This window comes from Boleophthalmus pectinirostris, unplaced genomic scaffold (genome assembly GCF_026225935.1).
Source record: "Boleophthalmus pectinirostris isolate CB_2022bp ecotype Guang Dong unplaced genomic scaffold, ASM2622593v1 HiC_scaffold_5, whole genome shotgun sequence".
Lineage (NCBI taxonomy): Eukaryota > Metazoa > Chordata > Actinopteri > Gobiiformes > Gobiidae > Boleophthalmus > Boleophthalmus pectinirostris.
This window is the reverse complement of record NW_026571404.1, coordinates 21,784,501-21,805,828: the sequence shown is the minus strand read 5'-3', so window position 1 is coordinate 21,805,828 and position 21,328 is coordinate 21,784,501. Positions and strand designations below refer to the sequence as shown.

Here is a 21,328-nt window from a genome sequence, read left to right as displayed (position 1 = left end):
AACAGGCCTCAAGCTGCCTGCTGAGAACCCAGTGCACCAGCAACTAATAGACTCCTGTGCTCTTTAGCTAACAATCTGCAGAGGTTCAATTAGAGGTTCCACCCTGTCCTGTATCTACCATCTTTGTGTTTTCAACAACTTGAAACTACAGTGTGAAGTTTTAATGTCTCTTGAGTAAATTAATATATACACTATACAGTAATTACTTTAAATTAAATGTACCCTCACAAGTTGCATATTTTCATATATAATATTACTGGGTATCTAAAGGGTATGGGGTATTTAAAGGCTTCATATTGCACTACTTTTGATCACTTGTATGTTATAACATTATTTTGTCATTAATCTGGAGTTGTGTTTTTCATTCACACGTTTAACACACAAATCCTGTATATTTAGGCTGAGTTCTTCTCTGAATTCAGAACACTCTGTTCTACTCTGCTCCACTGTGATTTTAAACTCCATACACCTTCACTAGAATCACTAGAAGTAGATATTACAATCATATTAGTTCCTCCTAAATCTCACAAACTCTTTGAAAGAGGCTCATCACTAATATTCAGATCAGTATTCAGCTAGAGAATATAGTATTCAGATACCGATTTTTGGGAACATTCACAGCATCAGAAGTTCTTCATATGGAGAAGTGAAGCCAATCAGCTCTCATCCTCATCTTACAGTGACCAACAAGACACTTTCTTATGAGTTTGTGATCAGCCATAAAGCTTTTACTTTAGACGTCATGGGGAAAAACAGTACTTGCTAATGTACAATAAAAACATTGGGCAATGTAGCTTCAAAAAGTTAAAGTTGCTTTTATGTCTATGAAAAAAGCAAACTGTTATGCTTTTTTCCTTTACACATGTGCAGTGACCTCTCCTACCCTATACGCTAGTCTCCTGAGCCCCGTCACATACTGTATGTCCCAGCATGCAGCACTGCGACTCCCAGTGTCCCCTCCATGCACGTATATGGTACAGGCTTTTCCAGCAGGACCGTTCATACATAAGACTCCCTGACAGCTCTCTTAAATGTCCTTGGCAGCCCCCCACAACCCCTCCTCTGTTTCTGCCCCATCTCCACTCCGGCCAAGCCTCTGATGGATGCTGCCATATTTCTCCTGCTCTCTCCTGGAGGATGCTCTTATAACCAGTGGGCCCTGTAATGCATGACGCAATCTGTGTATCCCCCATTACGCCTGCTTTGTGAATGAACCTGTTTCTGTGCATGGCTGGCAGGATGACAGGCACAGGATAGAGCACATACGTCGTCCAATGGTATTTTGGGTGTAGTTAATGTGGCACCTGGAGTTTAGGACTTCCAAGTCTATCCAAAGTGAATTCTGTATTAATTATGCTATAGAGGTTAAGGCATGAAAAGCAAGCATTTTTATTATTAATATGATTTAATTTATTATTTAGTGTTTTGAATTAAAAGTGCAAAGTTTTTCATAGCCCATGTCACCATAATTACTATATCGACTTATTGTAGATAGATAGATAGATAGATAGATAGCGATATATGGGGATATTTGGGGTATTTTAGTTGTAATATATTTTGAGCTGTAGAGAGTTGAATAAGTAATTTCTATGACTAATTATCATTATGAAATTTGATTCTTGCACCTCATTATTGGTACTGTTTATTTTAAAATTGGTTTACTGGAATTATCCTGCAGCGTGTCAGTGGCATAAAGTAGTTTTGTTATTATCGTTATATATCTCTGGCAATATATCAGGCTTCCAAATGTGTTATTGTGAGAGGCCTAGTTTTTAGTTTAACACTAAAACACAGAATTGCAGAGTTACAGAGTCTCTATGACAACTGCAATCTTCAAGTTTCTTAGTACAGTAAAAATTAATGAGTCTGTAGCCAATTAGAGCTCTTTCCTTGATATGAGGACAGTTTTCACATTACAATGACATTTAGTTTTTATGAGCAATGGAATTAAATGTTTGTAGTAGTATAAATTGAATTAACTTCACCTACTCACTGTTTAAACTTACTTGTCATTACAAATCTGTAAACAAAGATTTCCTCTTTGCTTTCACTCTCAGTGGTTCCCAACTAATATTTGTTTTTTACTCCATAAGCATTTGTACACACTTTACTACACAACCCTATCAATCACAGTTTTAATTTAATGTATGAATATGTGATTTATGTTGCAGAAGCAGAGGATATAAATCTATTTTGTGGAAAGAGGGGGGATACGAGCGCTGATGTCCCCTATTGATTGGCTAGCTTAATAGTGTTTGTTCTTTATAGCTGATCTCAGGAAATAAAGCAAATAAAAGGACTAGCATGCGTTCAGTCATTGTAAAGATGATGATGGGGTAGAGACAGTGGAGTAAACAGTGGATTCAATGAAGAGGACCCCTACACTATAAACATGCATACAGACTGAAGTCATTATGCTTTCTGAATAAAAAACAGGGTCACCCACAGGCTCAGACACCACTGCAGTAAGCTGTGCTCCCAGGTCTCAGTGTCCTTTGTATGTTCTAAACGCTAACCTTTATTGACATTTTCCCAGTGCGTGGAGGAAGGGGACGCTTCTCTTAAACCCAGAAGCTGTGGCCACATGTCAGTCTCTGGTCATAGCTGTAGCAGCTAATACTCTCTGTCAGGCCATTATTTGCTCTAAGACAGTGTTACAATTCTCGGAACGTTTGTCAAGTTGATTTAGGAGGCTAAGTGTCAATATTGCCTGGGAAGTGGAGTTAAATTTGTCCTGTCTTGTAAAGTTCAAGAATAAGAAATGATTTTAGTACAAGAAAAGGTGCACTATGTAACTTTTATGACGCAGGACTTGCTTGTTTCCATGGAGATGTTATTTTTTTGCCTAGAATATTCCATAGTAAGGCAAATCTGAGGGGAGGCTTACAATAAGAATGCATGTTTATGTTCACATTTTTAAGCAAAACTAAACGAATGCTGGATAGATACAGTATGTTTAATGCCACGCTGCAGAGCATTCCAAGCCTGACAATCACATGCAAACAGGTGGCAGACCCATCACTATAAAAAATGGCATAGTCCACATTGGTTTGGTGTGAAATCCCAAAAACAGTTCCTCCTAAAACAAGTCATGGCTAGTTTGTAGTTGTAATCATCTGAAAACTAATTGTAAAACCCTCATGCATTTTCACTTTGTAAATGCCGTGGCAGCTTGGAGCATAACTCTCAGCACTCACAAATGTGCTCCCACTGCTCTGTGGAGAGGCAGGTCACCATGTTAGAGATGATCTGTTACTAAAATAGTCACATAAACGATCTATCTAAGGTATGGTAGTGAATAGTATATGGTCTATCTAGACCATAGACCAACAGTGTTGCTTTAATTTTACAGGAGACCTCATTTTTGACTTTTTTCTTCTAGGTCCACAAGGAGAGGCGGAGAGCCAGGCATAAATTCTGCGCATTAGCCCCTGGGTCCCAGATGACAGGTCCCGCCCCAGAGCTGATGTAAACCAAACTTCCTGTGGAGAGATGAAGAGGACTGTCAAGACCTCAGCTCTTGTCACCCGGCCTCCTCGATGCCCATCGCACATTAATAGCAAATCGATCCTAAATGAAGAACGGAGGGAAACCAGGGAGAAGCAAAGGATTGCATCTGTCTTCGGTGAAGGGATACATGGATGAGGTTTGTGATGGTGTCAGGAAGTTACTTTGAGTTAGTTATTGGCTGACGTGGCTGTTTTTGGAATAACTATGATTGTTGCTACTGATGTAATGTAATCAGATCTAGCACTGTGTCCACTGGCAAGTCAAACCAAGTGTCTGTTCTGCTGCAATCCAAAATAGTAAAGGAAGGAGAATGTTAAAGTGCTACAGGTCAAACTGTATGACAAGATAAATCATGTAGGTTCCCTGTTAGACCTTCATGGTCAGCAGTATTACACAAATTACATACAAATTATCTGATTGTGTTATCTTATGTTATGTATTTAAGCCCACCGACTGGCTGCTATCTGTCCCTATGAATGCTTCAATGATTGGAGGAAGTACACTTTATTGCCCCCATAGTGGAATTTGTCCTCTGCATTTGACCCCTCATTAATTGCCTCTGGGGCAACCTGGGGCAGTGGGCAGCACAGTGCTGCTCCCGGGACCCATCTCCAGATCCTGAGAGAGGCTTGGTCAGGAGGAGATTTCACCTCTATGAAAATTAAACACAGTTTCACATCATATTACTTGATAGTTTATTGATCTGGGCCTCTGAGAAAACTGCACAATGTTGTTAGTGGTACTGAATTTAGTACAGTGCCTAGAATTTATATTGCAATACTTTATATTATTAAACTACATTGAGACAGTGGTTAGATATTATGGAGTGTGTCTGGGCTAACAAGGGAATCAGACAGGCAAAAAGTCAACACATTGCCTACACAAGTGAACTGTGGTGTGAGACATTGGAGCTTTGTCGTAGCTGTCATTGGCTGTTTGTGCTTGAGTCCACTGGCACACTCTGAGCCCTGCACTGCTGTCTGCTCACTGGGGTAATCAGCCATTCTCCTGCAAGGTAATTCCTGCTCACGAGTGCATATGGCCGACACTGCGGAAATTCATTTTTTGGTTTAATTTCAGGCCTATTGATCGTGGAGCGCTTTACGGCTGCATGACATCCATAATCACAACAATGGTGTGACAGTGCAGATAAATAATGTGGCAACAGCGCGGTGCAGAGAAGGAGGAGGATATGGGAGAGAATTGAAAAAAGCCCCAGCCAGGTCCCATCTCTTCCTGCATTCTGTATTAATTACCCGACTCCACCCTAATACATCCTCTGCGTCGAACCCCCTCACCTGATTGATCTCCCATCACACTCCATAAATTAGCTTTCTATCCCAAAACTTATCTGAGATCTGTTTGTTTAAGCATCCATTAAAGATAGGAGCCAGTGCTCAACGGTAATTACTACAGCTACTGTAATATCTATAATTATTATGATTAGTGGAGCAGAATTAAGTTACTGCTTAAAGCCACAGGGGGCAAAGCTACGGCATTATCACAGCGTTTTCTTTCACTGTAGCACGGAGCAAAACAGGGCTAAATGCATACAAGCTGTGACACTAGATGAATGCTGAAAAGCTTGAATTACTGGCCCAAACATTTAAATTGTGAAGTCAGAAGCATGAAATGAATTGTACAATGACCAGTATAGAGTGAGCCGTAGGCTATTCCCGCTTTGTAAATCAGATGTTTGGAGTCTATTAACAATTTGTGGACATATGCAAAGACCATAGGCCCTTGTAGTTTTTTATTTTTCAGCAAGTAATCTGCCACATGTAGCATTGGCTGTATAATCTCTTGTCTTGTCATGTAAGGTTTTGACCTGTCAAACTGTTTGATGATTCTTTATGATTAGACACAGTGATAAGGAAAATGATAATACAAAATCAAATCGTGATATAGTCCTATGACAATCTGCCAACTAACTCCTCTGTATACTGCAACTCTATACAACATGACTTCTTTTCCTGTTAGTCAGACACTAAGTGACAGATGGATTTATCCAACCACAGTGAAGTGGGAACTTTTTGGAGAATATCATAGTATCCTCTTTAATAAGGGAATATAAAGATATACATGAATCATAATTGTACTCTTGGCATATTGGCTCCTCTTATCTGGTCATTCTTTCCTTGCATAAACATCTATTTTAGAAAAGCTCATATCCAGTGTTTATGTGGTCAGAGATACTGCCCAGAGTTCACTTCAGGCCTGTTATGGTGCAGTTAAATTCTATCTTAGCAGTTTTTCCACTCTGCTTGGAAAAACTGGGGTTTTATGCGTAATGTAATGAGACGTGATAAAGTGAGCTTCACAGTGCGACCTTTCATAGTCTAATAATAATGCTTTCTAGTAAATGGCTCTGGAGTGATGCAGCAGTGCAGAACACACGGCCCTGCTTGTTGTTGGTGACTTAGAGTACTGACAGGTCCCACTCATAAAATGTCTCCAGTCACAAAAGCGATAAGGATGCAGAGTTAATGCTGCTTGGCACGCCTTTTTATTTGTGCAGAGATGTGGGAGTCGTAGGCCGTGGCCTGGTGGAGTGCTGTGAAGCTGAGCAGATACTCTCTCAGGGAGGAGCAGGTCAGTGGATACAAGTAGGTGGAATATTATGACAATCTGTGAAGTGCAATGATGTTCTCTGAGTCAGTGCGGACTAAGCGTGGCACGATAATTACTGTATCGACTTATCATTCTTTATTGTGTCAGTAGCTTAAAATAGATTCAATATTATAGTTTATGGCACTGTATCTCTGTAGCATTGCGCTTCAAAATCTGTTATCATGACTAGGGATGCACCAATACTGGTACTGGATATAGACCTCGATATTGAGCATTTTGGTGAATCAGATATCATCTTCCAAGATATTGGTTCAGGCCATATTGATCTATAAAATGGTATAATAAGATGATTTACTGGCCAATGTTAGCCTAAAATGTCTGATAATATTAAAAGTCTATTCTGCCAAACTGTTGTGTAGTTACAAAACACCTTTAGACCATTTTTACCTTATGTTCACAAGGCCATTGGTGGGCTTCTACAGTTATTTTAAGTGTTAAATGAAATGTGATGTTTGAACAATAATTTAATAAGGAATATACTTCAATACACCACCAAGAAAGCACCCTGCTAAAGACATGTAGGGAGCAGGTGAAGTTTTCTTAATACCAATTAGTGTCATACCAAGTAACTCTTATAGTTTTAAGCCTCATATTGGATTTGAACGATTTGCCGCTCTGAAGCCCCGCTGTGCTCTGGATGCATAAGTGTGGGATGGTAGCAAAACATTTCACTTAGATTATGACTGACCACTGTAGCAGCTGGCCTCACCTCAGTGACTAGCTCAAACCATTTGTATGTGCATGCGGCGCCAACATGTTGTCTTTTTGAGGAGGGCCAGTGACCCTATCATGACCAGGGCCTGTTAAGAGAACAGCCTCTCCCTTATCTGCATGCCCTTGGAGTATGCAGCCATTGATATGCCACCTTGACTCTATCTTCATGCCAAGATGCTTTCAATTATGCGAGCCGCTGGAGTGAGGCGGAGCGTGGTCTTCTGAACGATGAAAACTGGTCTATGGTAAATGTGATCCTGCAGCTTTTCTACCCACAGGGATGGTTTCCACGGTGACAGGGGATTAGCACAACAGCTCTTTTAAAACCATTCACCACCATCGCATGACCCCATCAGGTAGGCTGTGCTGTTAAGGCTCACACCTCAACCTTACATCATCACATACCATCTCATGTAGAGTTTGTTGCGGGGGGGCTTCCCTGTGTTATCATTAGCCTTCCAAACTAACTCTTTCACACATATGTCCCATCACAAAGAGACCGGCCACGGTAGATTTACAAAATACACCAGGCTTCAGCAAGAAAACTATTGAAGGAAAAGACATCATAATTCATTTTGTTCTGTTATCTATAATAAGCTATTTTAACTGAAATGAACATCTCACCCCATGTTCTAATTTATTGCCTGTCCTTTAAGTTGCTTGCCTGCTATGCCTGTTTCACATGTTTCCAGTAGAGGGCAGCACATCTTCACCAAAACTGTCAAAGTTCACCCTGTTACATACGACACAAACGCCAATGTGTACCCTGCCCAAAGCTCACTGTACCATATTTTCCAAATGAATAAGAAATAAATCCCCAAAAAATGTAAAGAATAAAAAAAAGAGCAAATAAAAAATATATATTTACATTTTTATTTACATTTTTATTTTATATTCACATAAATCTGCCTTTAGTTTGATCCAGCTCCCAAACAAAGGCTCAATAGAAAATGCACACAACAAAATTTACAGCAGAGGCCGCTGACTTCTGCTTGTATTAGGTGCTCTCTTCTTTCCACCTCCATCATAAGTCCAACTGCCCCCTCTCTCTTTCTCTCTCTCTCTTCCTCTTTCTCTTCCTCTGACTCCCTCTCACCCACTCTTCCTCTCTCTCGCTCTCCCTTTCTCCCTCTCTCTCTCCCTCTCTCTGTGCCTGCATGCGCTCCACCCTATAATCACGCTGCTTCACGGCTCTCATTTGGAGTGGTATATATAGAAGTAATTGTCAGGGTGCAGTGTAGAGACTGGGCAGAGCATGTGTGCACTCTCTCACAGGGCTGGCTCAGTGTAAATCTTATGGTGGGACCGTCCTGAGATGAGGGGTGAAGGTGGGGGGGTTACATACGTGCACTTTCACTACAACCTCCTCAATACAATATAATGCACCAAGCTGATAAGGCTATACATCGCTATATTAAAAATCATTAATCTCCTTGTGTATTCATTTACACTTTCAATGGGGCTCGTAATGTGTTTTCTCCTCAAATAGAATGGTGTAATTACATGAATGCGGGAGAGCGGTTTTCTTATCTGTAAATATTAATGATACCAGGTGATGACTTAAGGAACCAATTTATTGTACGCCACTAGTTGTGTATGATCTATTGTTGTGCACACAAATGAAATTATACTTAATGGGAATACACAATAGCCATTAGAGCCCGAGCAATGATGAGTGAATGCTGGGCAAAATTAAACAACCTTCCCTCTCAAGAGTTGTCCTAAAATCAGATTAGGACAGCTCAAATATCGCAATCTAATCGCATTTGAGTAGGTACACTTATCAAATGAGGCTGCAGTTATTTAGATTATAGAAGGTCCTCTGCAGAGAACAAAATCTTCTTCTATTTTTTTTTTTTTTTTTGAGTGATATGAAAAAGACAAATACAATATAATATGTGTTGTGTACCTTTGATGCATACACATGAATAATTATTACAACCAATTGCAAGAAAAATAAAGTAAAGGGTCAAACTAAATTTGGTTTTACAGTTTTGATAAATTTAGTCCACCTTTTCCATTTGTTCTTAAATTTGTCTTGTTACAGTCGTAATTCTCACTATTCTAAAAATATCATAAAAAATCTCAAACTATTCATCCAGTGTTGGTATTTGTGAATTAACCCATTTCCTGGCTAGCTTTCCCAGCAGCTGCACTCAAAATCTGGAACAGGTATTTAACTTTATATGTCAATTTTCACCCATCAGGAGACCCAGATAAATTGTTTCATGTCAATACAGAACATAGTTTGTAATGATTTGTGAAGTTCCCTCCAAAATGGAACAATATACAATATATGGTCCTCCAGTTCACCACATTGACTTTCACAGTTTGACGATTTGGTGTAATGTTTTTCCTGGACTGGTGTTTTGAAAAACCTAACCAAATTCTTCCAACAAAACTCTCTCCATATTACTGAGTTTGAAGTTTACCATTGTATGTATGTAGAAGTTTTCCCATTCCTGATCAGATATGGTTAGATAAAATCTTTTTTATAGAAAAATGTTGCTGCAATTGTAGTTTAGACCTCTAAAATGTATGGGATTCTTGGATTAGTTTAGCATTTCACATTTCAGTCTTCTCTCAAATGTCAGTGCTCCTAGAGTTGTTTACATTGTGCACACTGAACAAAATTCTACTTTTTAAACTTCAATTGCAAATCCAGTCGCCATAGCAATACTTAAAAAGATCACAATTAGATTTTTCCCCAAATTGTGCATCCCCAAATCAGATGACTAAATCCTCTGCTGTACCTGTCTAGCTGCGCAAGATGGAACGTTAACTCCCAAAAGAAGATGACAACAAAGGAGTGTTACGCAGTGAAGTTGTGTGTGTGATTTGTGCGTTTACAGCTGTGGGCTGGGTGTTCGGGGAGCTTGTATAGACAGGTCTGTCATTGAGAGAAGGTGCACACAGTCGCCATTGTGGAGCTGTCAGTGGTCCCGCTCGGGTCAGGGCGGGGTGGCACGGGGCCCCTCTGGAATACAAACATGTGCTGCAAACAGGAAGTGGCCTCTAAGGATAGAATGAGAACATCAAGACTACACATGTTTGCTCATGTGACTTCAGTCTCCTCTGGTTTCAGAGCTTTCCTCACCAGGTCCTGATGAGGATTGATGGGCCTTTTGTGTGTATTTTATGCAATAGTGATGATGTCATTTGATGAACAAAACAAAATTAAAATGTAGATAGGCCTAGGTAAGATTAAAGTAATCTCAATCTCAATAGAGACATGCCTTTGAACGTGAAAAGTTATGCAATGTTGTTTTACTCACAGTGGGAAAAGAATTTAAACAGTATAATGAGGAATGTAGAAATTATTATACTTGAACTATAAACATTTTACCATATTAAAAAGTAAATATAACTGAGTATAACAGGTCTTGTGCATAATCATTAAGAATATAGAGTATGACTAAAGAAGAGCAGAGGTTTTTCCAAACTCAAAATATTTCCATGAGATTGAAAACAAGGCCATGTTTCAGTGTGAGATTAAATATGGATCTAATAGGCTAAAAGTGCATGTAGCGGGCTAAACCTGTACAAAAAAGGCTACATTAGCCCAGGTGCTCTCTTTCATGTTTCTTCTTCCTGTTTGCCCAGCAGCTGACAGACCACTTCACACGAGCCATGTTTTGGTTGAGGGTGGACACGTCAGCCCTGTGTGAACTCAGACTTTTGTTAGAAAGTGTAAATTTCCTCTCCAGACAGAGCTGATTTATCCACCACCAGATATCATACATCTGACACTCTCTGCCATGTTTTTGTTACTGGGAATGGTCGGCGTACTGACAGTTCCCATGAGTGGAGTGTTTGTAGTGGACTGAGCCATCAACAGGTTTAACACTGGGCACAGAAGACACTTGGATTAAATGTGTTTAATCTATGAGCTCACAGCTCACCACTAAATGACTCTCTATTAGAGCAGGTGGAAAGAAAGTATACCACTGGCACCATTTTATCATCCACACATAATGTGCAGCACATGCAGAATAAACAGCAGACAGACACTTCACTATGTGATGTAGTTTTATTGATTCACAGTAATGATAAATGAATGTGACTTGTTCTTGAATTGGAGTTTTCCACTGACTCAGCCAGTGTCTATCCACAACTTTTCTCAAGGAAATATGTATCACTAGACACACTATATTTCATAGATGTATAGATCCATCATGACATTATGTATAGACCACAGCTTAAAGCGACCTAACTCACATCACATGTTCTTTAACTCTTGATGAGGTCAAAAGTCCCTGAGAGCACCACTGCCTGTGAAGCACCAAGTAGCCCACACTCTCAGCTCTATGGAAAATGAAAGAAACTGGCCGTAGAAAGTCATTTGCTCTGCTATGTTTAGCATGATCAAACAGCAACAGGAAGACGTAGTAAGTATGAACTTAAGTAAAGAATGACATAAAATATTAAATAGCACAGAAAAGACACTGGCACTACACAGTCATACAAAATCACAAAACAATATTAATGCATCAATAATAGATCTTAAAAAGCTGCATTGTTCTCAAAGTTCATACAGTTCAAATAAACATTAGAAGAATTCAAAAGAAGAAATATCTGCTGAAGGAATTACTGAGGTCTACACTCATCTTTACGAGTGACCAGTCTCTCACCAATTGTATCCTAAAAAACTGTCCATCAGGAAATTTAACAGGGCTAGCCCAGAATGACCACATGGGAAACACATCAAACTGTTGTGAGTAGAAAACAACATAAGTTCCATGTTGTAAAGTCAATAATTGAGGACCAGTGCTTGGGAAACAGTTTGGAGTGACTGATTCAGAGAGTCATGGGAGATAGATGAGTTTGTTTTACATATACAGATAAACAGGTTGAATTCTATTGGAGCTAAGAGACCTGTGCTTGCGGTCTGAGCATGTCATATAACACCACTCGGGTGTAAAAACTGCATCTGCAAACATCTCCAAACATGTTTTACTTCTAATTGGATTTTCATAGTGGTGTGTGGGGTGGTCCCAGTCCAGGTCTGTCATGGGCTTGTCCATACACTTCCTTTACACCTCTGTAGTGTTCTTTTTAAAGCTCATTCTATATCCTAATCTTAACCATAAGCTTAGGTCTAACCAAACAGATGTAATTAAAAGGCTTTATATGCTCAGAGAGTGCAGCCTGCCTCCAGACCACAATACTGTGGTTGCATCAAAAGGCTTCTCTCTCCCATCAGTAAGGGCTGAATAGAACAACTCTCAGTTTAATATGTAAAATAAAATGCAAACTTCAAAAAATCATAGGCATCACTGGAAAGTTAATACACCCTACAACTGTGAGAACAGTTTTCTGCTATAGCTTTAAAAATGGTCTTGAAATTAGACACTTGTAAATAAAATCTTATTGAGTGCTGTGAATAAATAAAGTTACTCTATAAATAGAACATTGCAAATGAAAACATACAGTTAACAAGTGAAAACATGTAAAATATCCTAATACCTCAATAGCAATCTGTATCATTGAGACTAAACATATTGGGACAAATTTAAAATACTGACTTAATAAAGTGCTTTTTCATGAACATTACTTGACTACAGGATACAATAGATCAAGAGTTTAGCACTAATAAAAAACTATAATTCTGAGTAAACGAAAATAAAACAAAACAGTTTTCACTTCAAATACATTTAGATTTGCAGTATTGATAAAGAGCACCAATTTAAGTTGAATCATACAGTTATAGAATACACGATTTTAGATTATGCTTACTATATAGTACCTAACACCACTTATGCATGTGTCATGTGATCGGCTTTGCACCTTGATATACGGCAGATATTTTATGGTAAACATTGTGATCACTATAGTCCCTCTACTGTATCATCCTCTTTAGTTCATTGTCCTTTGAATTCCCAGTCATCCACATTCACCCATTTTCAGTCTTTTCACTGAAATAAAAACATAAAAAGGAGATGCACCTGTTCTTCTCTTGTCAGTGCGATTCACCTCAAATGGTCCTTTCTTCATTATGATTCAGTTTAATCCACATCTGCGAAGAACAAACTTTGTGGACAGACAGTTTCTGTGCTGTCTGTGATTCCTCTAGCCCCCAGCCTCCCCCTGAGTGTTTTTTGCTCCCTCTTCACTGCCACAGAACTCCTACACAAAGTTATTGGTGATTTGTCTCTGATGCTCAAACAGATCCTCAACTTCTGCACTGTATGCGTCCCCTGTACAATAAATAACAAAGTTAGATACATACAAGAGAATTCACAGTAGGGCTGGGCGTGACGGTAAATTAATAATAATAATAATAATAATAATAATAATTGTCATATAGATTTCACCATGGAGAGGTTATTGCTTTGTCTGGAATGTTCCACAGTATGGTATTAAACATTTGTATCTTCATGGAGACCAAACCAGACCCAGTTACAGGTTAGATCTGAGCGACAATCCTGCTCCCAGTCAGAAAGCCTGTTTTTCTAGATATTTTTGAGTTGTAAAACCACATGTAATTGAATAAATGTATGGTGGAGCTGTTTAATGTCATACTGTGGAACATTCCAGGCAGAGCAATGACATATCCATAGAAACAAGCAGGTGAAGGACCAAAAAGTTACATAGTGCACCTGTGGTAAGTGGTTAAAATCTAAACTTTGCTCCAAACCACATGCTTTTACTGACAGTGGCTTGGCTATAGACCTCTTGATTAAAAAACAACAATTAGAAGTAAATGAATCTCTCTGAATCTAAAATTTAATGAATAGCCCAGCCCTTATTCAGATACTGTTGTAGTGAATATTCAAATGCCCTTACCAACATGGCAGCCGTACATGTAAACTCTCTGTCCATCATATCTGCAGCGACATCTCATTACATTGTTCATGAAGTCAGACTCAGCCATGTCCATCGAGGGGTTCACTTCCACCTGCAATGAATGAAACAGGACACAGTTTATGTGTTTTTCATTTGAATCCAACATATTTTGAAGTGGTTTGGATGCATTTGACTTGGTAGTTTCTATAATGTGATGGTGTTGTACTCCCAGATGGGGGGCAAGACCCAGATTTTCGTATTGATTACATTGTGCGTTGCTATGAAATGATATTGTTAAAATGCAGATTTTGTTGTTATATGAGTTTTGTGGTCAAATCAAAAGAATAAATGATCGAGATAGATGTTTGTGAATTTACTTTTTGGATATTCATGACAAAATACAATAATATCAATAGTTAAGTATCATCACAGTCTAGAATCTGAGTTCCACCAATATCAGCCCCTTTTACTTTTTTAACTTGTATCCTACTATAAGCTGGGTTTGCAACTTCCCACAAGTTTGAGCTTCTTGTACATGTTGTTTCCAATATGTTTTTAACTACAAATAGCAAATAAACTACCAACCAAGCCATTAAACATACATGATTTGTATGAATACTTTTTGATTGAGTTGAATGAGCCACTTAAAGCTTGAGTGTAATTTGTTGTAAATGGGATAAAATACAAAGGTAGCTGTCTCTGCACTGTGGACTGAATTTTATTGCGTGCTGAAAGATAACCATTCATCAGACTGTATAAAATAGTGTTTAGGGACCATTTGCAGACACTGAGTTTCTGAATTTGTCTGCAGTCTGAAAATTAAGCAATATGGTAGTTATACATAATGTTGTTATGAGTTCTGACACTGCCTGGACTAATAATGTGTTTTTGCAGTGTTGCTGCATAAGTGCTGATACAACCATTCTCTTAATCTGGCTGAGTGATAACACAGAGGAGCCTTTCACTCTAATAGCTGCTCTGTAAACTGCTACACCCACTTTAAGTACATGTTACAAACAGCAGCCAGGCGAAGAAAGGCAACCTGTGCTAAAAAGGGAAGAAAACCTTAAAACATTGTAAATGCACAAAAACTGTCTCTTAATTTTTCGACCTAAATTACAGCGTTGGAGTGGAGCACATGAGGTCTCTGCAGGGGCCCTCTGTGAATATGCCCAGTGAGGAACAGGCAGTAAAAATAAAGACAGACCAGGGAGAATTCCTTGGTGGCAAATTAGCTGTTCCTAATGGAGAGGTGCTAGGAGGCTCCCATCCAGAGAGGCAGTGCTTAATTTAGGTAATTAGTGTGTTTCATTAGCGCAGGGTGGTTCAAAAAGATGACTTAGGGAATCTGCAGTGCCCTGGATTAGAGCAGTCAGTCATCATGTGCACTTTACTAGATAAGTGAAATAACAGCCGAGCGAGCTGTAAAAACTGTTTGTAGTTTTCCAATTTTGTAGTCTTGATGAATGACTGTCGTTTCTTGCTTTTTCATTTAGTTTCTATGTCTTGGCTGGAATTGCTGGGTCCTCGGATGACCTGACCCTTCAACCTTCTAGTTTTGTGCTTCTTGTTCATTCATTTTTTATCATCCTACAAAATAAGCACAAGTTCGCAATGTTCTGCTTTATAATTACATACAACCATCAAGTCATAACTATAAAATGATCAACGACTAGAGGCATTTATATGTGTCTTCCAAATCTATAATAAGTCAATTGAATCCATTTTTTATGTAGCGTAGTGTGCTAGACCAGGATAATTATAGTACTAAATGAAGGGCACCCGCTCAGACACAGCTTGCGAGCCGCTGTTACACAAGTCGTCTCCCACAGCCACAGGGAGGTAATTGGCAGTGTGCTAAGATTGAAGGACTGCTGCATGCCATGGGTCTCAGGAGTCTCAACTGGAGATGGGCAGAATAGGAGGTGGTCTCATTGATGTGTTTAGCTGGAGTGGCCACAATGACTCGACTGATTGAGCAGGGTCAATGTAATGAAAGGCCAATGGGTGGCTGTGGCCTGTGATGGCTTTGGGGAGGTCAGGACCATTTACCGAAAGAAGACATGTCCTTTTACATTGAAACACATTGTGAATTATGTTATAGTGCCATTCAAGATTGGTTATAAAGAAGTGATAAAGGATAGTGACCTGGAAGATGTAGTCCCCCGGGCGTACGTCAGTCACATCAACCCACTGACAGTCGATGTCATGGCGATATGTGTCCCAGCAGCCCACCGAGATGCCCTGGTCTCCCATGTTGTAGCAGGAAAAACGTTTCTGAACGCCTACCATATACAAAAGGGTACATGTTACTTTTATTGAACACATGATGAGGTAAAACATGTGTGTAGATGTGTTAGATTAACAGTGGTGATTATGAACATACCATCAGGGCAGTAAGTGTCTTCTAAACAGAAACTGGCCTTGTGTCCCTCAGCAACCCTAGAGCCGTTGAGCGTGAGCAGGTCGTAGTGTGTGAACACCTCGATGCTGTGGTAGTGCCTGAGAGGGCACAGAGGGAAACTCCAGGTGAGAGGCTGCATATTTCTGTCTGTTACTGTGTGCATTTGAGCTCCATGAACACTGGCTCCCTATGGCTAATAGCCTAATGACCTCACTGCTAGAGCACGAGCATGGGTGTCACCGTAACACCTCTTACAGAAGCTTGTTTAAGCACAGACCGGCAGAGCTGTTTACCTCTTTCACGTGAAAGGAAGCCTTTGAATTACAGCCACAGATCTGATGTGTTTTTGTAACAAATGTTAGCGTGACCGGACCACGCATGGTCTACAGTGTATGTTGTTAAATGTGACTTGTTCAAACCGGATTGGTCTAGACTTCAGTTCCACACTCATACAGCCAAACACACAATCTAATGAATGATGACAGGACTGTTTAAGGCCACCCGTATTTCAGAAAACAATAAAAACCTACTGTTTCACATGAATACCTCTCTCACAGAATCATACTCTAAATAGTACCAAATTTCTTTGCAGCATACACATAAATTCCAATTACAGCAGAGTGACTAACAAGACTTTATTGTGCTAAGTCTGTTTTGGATATTGCGTGCCAAATCCTTGTCAAACCATTTAAAGAACATCCTGGAACAACTTGTTTACTTTTTAATTTAACATGAATTACTTATGTGTTAATAATGTCTTTCTGCATGTACAGAAATCTTGTGGAGCAGGTGCAGTACAAATATTTTTAGCTGTTTTGCACAACCTCTACAAACTTAGTTTAATCTAATGCGGTTTCCCAAAAAGTGTCTCACAGTATTTACTTAAGTACTTATTTTAAGCATCTTTCAACAGCTATGTCAACACTTAAGGTTGTTGTACCTATGACACTGGTGCCAGGTCCAGCTCTCCTTTGAGGCTTTGGGCCTGAAGTCGGAGCGGCCCAGATTCATGATGCGTGAGGAGAAGCGCAGCAAGCGGCGGTGTCCGTAGGGCCAGTTCATGCGCGCTGCCGAGGAGGACAGACAGTTCTCTTCATTGGCACAGGTAAGCAGGTGCAGAGGCCGGTCCTCCAAGTACGTGGTCTCCTGAACGAGCTGAGCATCCACCACCAGGTCAGGAGCAGCTAGAAGGATGAAGGATAGAGATGTGAGCTATGGCATCACAGCATTATATGGGATAATAGTAATACAGAACAGGGGGCAGTTAACATGAATATTTTTAAAGGTGCATTGTGTAATGTTTCTGGTGGAGGGTCCATCAAATGCTTTTCTCCATAGAGGTATTATTGCTTTGTCTGGAATGTTTCACAGTATGGTATTAAACCTTTGTATCTTCACAGAGACCAAACTAGACCAAGTTATAGGTCAGATCTGTGGAAAGGCAACCCCGCTCATAGTCAGAATTGCTGTTTTTCTAGGTATTTTTGAGCTATAAAACCACCTGTAATTGAAGAAATGTAAGGTAGAGCTGTTTAATGTCACACTGTGGATCATTCCAGGCAGAGCAATGATATATCCATAGAAACAAGCAGGTGATGGACCCCCAACCAAAAAGTTACATAATGCACCTTTAAATGTGAATTTCTGTTGTGATCATACCGTTCGACTCCACTCAAATGAGGCTCGTGCTGCTAGTGGTTACAGGAGCTGATTTGGAACCAGGTTCTATTTTATGAATATGATTTTTTAAATGACAAAATTGCTAAATAAAACGGCACATAACCCTAATCTGACAATACGACAGTGTCACATTGTAGAATCAGAAAACCACCAATATAAACAGCTGCGTCAGTGACATTGAGGATCGGACTTACTCTCGGAGCAGGTGACTCCAGCCGCCTTTGTTCCACCTCCTCTGGGACAGTGCACGTGGTTGTTACGGCGACACTGCTGAATGGAAAGCTCTGTGCCCACACAGTGAGTACCACTGAGGAGCACCTCCTCTGCACTTGGGTCACCAGGCCAATACCATGTCTCCTGTTGGGACAGAAGCACACAGGCAGTTTAGCCAGAGTTTAGAAGACAATGTAAGAATCTCGAGCATAAACTACAATATATATAGAGAAGTGCTAGTAAACATTATCTTCATAAGTGTAAAGGAAGATTACACTGCCAAGTCACCTCATATACTCCAACTAACTCCATATTTTCCCCTTTCTGCTTCTTATAAGCCTAAAAAAAAATATCTTGACTAAGCCCATTAACTAAATTACTATAGTTTATAGTTTATTTTATTTCAATATTTTATTTTTAACAAAGAACACATTCCTAAGATAAACACAACTACTGTAAATGGTGCATGTGAAGTGGTACCTCATGTGCACTGGCAGCAAAGCCCAGTCCGAGCTGTCGACACACCACCATGGCCTCGTCGATGCCCCAGTTCTCGCTGCACACGGAGCCCCAGCGCTTTCTGCCTCCGACCTCCATCAACACCTCCACTCGGCCTTCAGATGGGACTCTGCCTCCTGCCAGTCGCACCTGGAGTCCACAAATTACAGCTGTGACATATGTTTCTTTTTCCATGGAAATTCAATAGGGTGTATGTGGACAGGATGTCATTTTGTACCGTTTTTTCATTGCCAGTCTTTGGTACGTTACATCGGACTGAGGCGTCCTGACTGTGTTTGAATGTCCACGGCTGCACCTCCTGGAAGAAGCAATCCAGAATAGAACGCTCACTGCCCATACACTGGACGTTGTTCATATGGATTGGTCCAGTGCCTACAAAGCACAAGATTAAGAGCCTATTATTACATAAATTCATTAAAATAACAATAAAAACTGCTTAATTACCATTTAATATATGAGTAGGCCTAACAAAAAATGAATCACACTTTTTCTCCGCATATTGACTGATTTTTTCTTACTTTACACATTTTAAATGGCTGAACATAAACAAGATATTCTATTAATCAGTGCCAGTTACTGCAAAAATACTCACATTTATTGTACCAAAGTCCAAACTCTGTTCCAAATCACATGCTTTTACTGACAAAGGAATAGACTGTAGACTGTCTCAATTAAAGAGATCTAAGATTGAATCTTTAACAAACTAAAAATGATGAGCAGCCCAACAAATGTGCAAAATCATTTAATTTCATAAATTACATTGTGTTAAAACATTCATATTCTATATGTTTTTGAATATGAAGATACAAGGGCAGCACGTGTGAATGAGGGATGACTGTGGCAGGGCAATTACAGGGTTCGAAAACATACAGCAAACAAAGGCTTGCCTGTTTTCTTAAAACAAAAGACAAAAACTGAGAAAGTGGAAATGAGCTGCAGCTGAAATCAACATAAACAAAACCACAAAGACCAAAGGCAAAGAGCTGCCTGAGGAAATCCTGAGGTAAGGATGGGTTCAATATTGAGGACAAAATTGCAGCCTAAACTAGTCTCTCTGTGGGCTTTCCTAGATTGCAGGCCTGGTTCCACCCTGGTCACCAGTATGGCTTTACTGAGATAAAAAAAAGTCATATCTCGACCACTTCCTCTTTTAGCAGCTCAGCTTAGGCCACATTCCCACTGTTTAAGTAATCTACACAGACTGATGAAGTCCTCACAATGAGCACTGACATACGGCACTTAAACTGTAGTTAGGGAAATCTATGAAAACCCAAATTAGTGTGGCCATACAAGTATCCAGTGTGTTTAGCCCCTTCTGTATGGAGGCACTGTACTCGGTATCTATATGTAACTCCGGGTGAAATTACACAGTAAAATAACAAAGTCGGTTGTGAAAGGAAATAGAAACGCTATCCCTGTAATTTGGCCCACTGATGGCCATGATGAATGCAATGATGATGGGAGTTTAGAAAGTTGGCAACATGTCCTTAGAGTTGAGTTTTTCTTTACTTTCAACGGCTGACATAAATTCTGTAATGCTATAACTGCAGGGAAAAATCCTCCTTAAATTTTGACTTTGCCTGTCAAATAGTTTCTTAAAATACTTTGCGCTTGGCCATTGTGGTTAACATACTCTCTATGCAATCAGAAGGATCAGGGGCTGGGTTGAGGACACAAATAATGCAGTAAAAGTGTGTAATTCTTCTCTTTGGATGATAAAATCTGAATCATTATCTGATCTTAAGTTAAAGCTGTTGTGGATCTGTGTGTAGTCTGAAGAGCTATTTCTTCAAATCTGATTGAGACTCTATTCAAAGCCACAGTGAGACTTTTGGTTTACTGACAACTCAAATGCAAATACTGTTATCCCTCTCACGTGCAGTCCCTTTAGACACAAACCAAAACATTAGATTCCACTTTCCTTTTTATACTTAAACTGTCTCAATCCTGAACCTAGATTTGCAAATTTGAAATAACTTACTTTTCACTGAGAGCTTGTTCCTCAAAGAGTTTAATTTCAGCAGTTTCCAACAACATATAGACCTATGTTTATGTGGTTATCCAGCAGATGGAAAATTATATGTCAGTAAAATCTCTAACAGGCTAGCATGTTATAGAAGGGAAGTTGTAGGTTGACTTTGAAGTTGGATGTTTCTCAATTAGTAAATGTAAAAGATCCATAGAAAGCAAAAGCACTGTTAATCTAAGAGGTGGAAAAATGTTTTATTTTTGAATGAGTTTAATGTGGTCACGTAGACAACCTTAACTAGAGCCAGTGCCTTCCCTAATGTTAGATGTCCATTTTATCACTGTATTTTTATGCCCAGTCTTGATAATGAAACAGCTCTCCACCAGATAACTACAATCACTTTCTAATTACAGGTGCACAAAAGTCTAAAACCAACCCTAGTTCTTTCATTTAAGCTAACTAAAATGAAACCTCGATACTTAAAAACACGCTTTGAGAGGGTAAACGGTAAATGGGGCTGAACCTATGAATTCAGCAGCATAATGTGACATATGATCAAATGAGAGCCAAACCAGCAGTCTGTCAGTACATATTTCATCCCGATCGGCATGATTAAAGACTACGCCCGTGAACAAGCCTTTGGGAATCCGTTCTCACGTTTGAGGGTGGGAACGCCACTGCCCCAGCTGTATTTGGACCCAAAGTCTCCGACCTCAGTGAGATGAAATGAAGAAGGCAGCCCACAACTCTTGAAAATGTTTGCTCAATTCTAATAAGGCTGTGACTTGGCATGCCAAAGATAACCACCATGGCTTCTACGATGACAGTTACAGTGTAAGAGTGGGTGGCACATATCACATCTGGCAGTAAAGCTTTCAGTGTTAACATGCTGAAGTCTTCTT

General features: G+C 39.7%; 1 protein-coding gene across 1 annotated transcript; it reads right to left on the bottom strand.

Annotated features, from left to right (window-relative positions):
* Positions 1-10,889: 10,889 nt before the first annotated feature.
* On the bottom strand, positions 10,890-18,955 carry LOC129407179 (lysyl oxidase homolog 4-like). The gene is made up of 9 exons (XM_055162974.1): positions 18,943-18,955; positions 18,675-18,829; positions 18,419-18,586; positions 17,920-18,082; positions 16,986-17,229; positions 16,028-16,143; positions 15,790-15,926; positions 13,642-13,753; positions 10,890-13,052 (listed from the first exon to the last, which is right to left on the bottom strand). Exons 1-9 carry the CDS (start codon positions 18,953-18,955, stop codon positions 12,982-12,984), a joined length of 1,179 nt encoding a protein of 392 aa, XP_055018949.1. The 3' UTR covers positions 10,890-12,981.
* Between the last annotated feature and the right edge of the window lie 2,373 nt (positions 18,956-21,328).

Excerpts from the sequence above, each read along its gene's own strand:
- LOC129407179 (XM_055162974.1), bottom strand. Across the intron at positions 18,587-18,674 it reads AGACTGGCAATGAAAAAACG|GTGCGACTGGCAGGAGGCAG; the intron begins GTACAAAATGAC and ends TGTGGACTCCAG. Across the intron at positions 13,053-13,641 it reads CATGTACGGCTGCCATGTTG|GGGACGCATACAGTGCAGAA; the intron begins GTAAGGGCATTT and ends TTTATTGTACAG.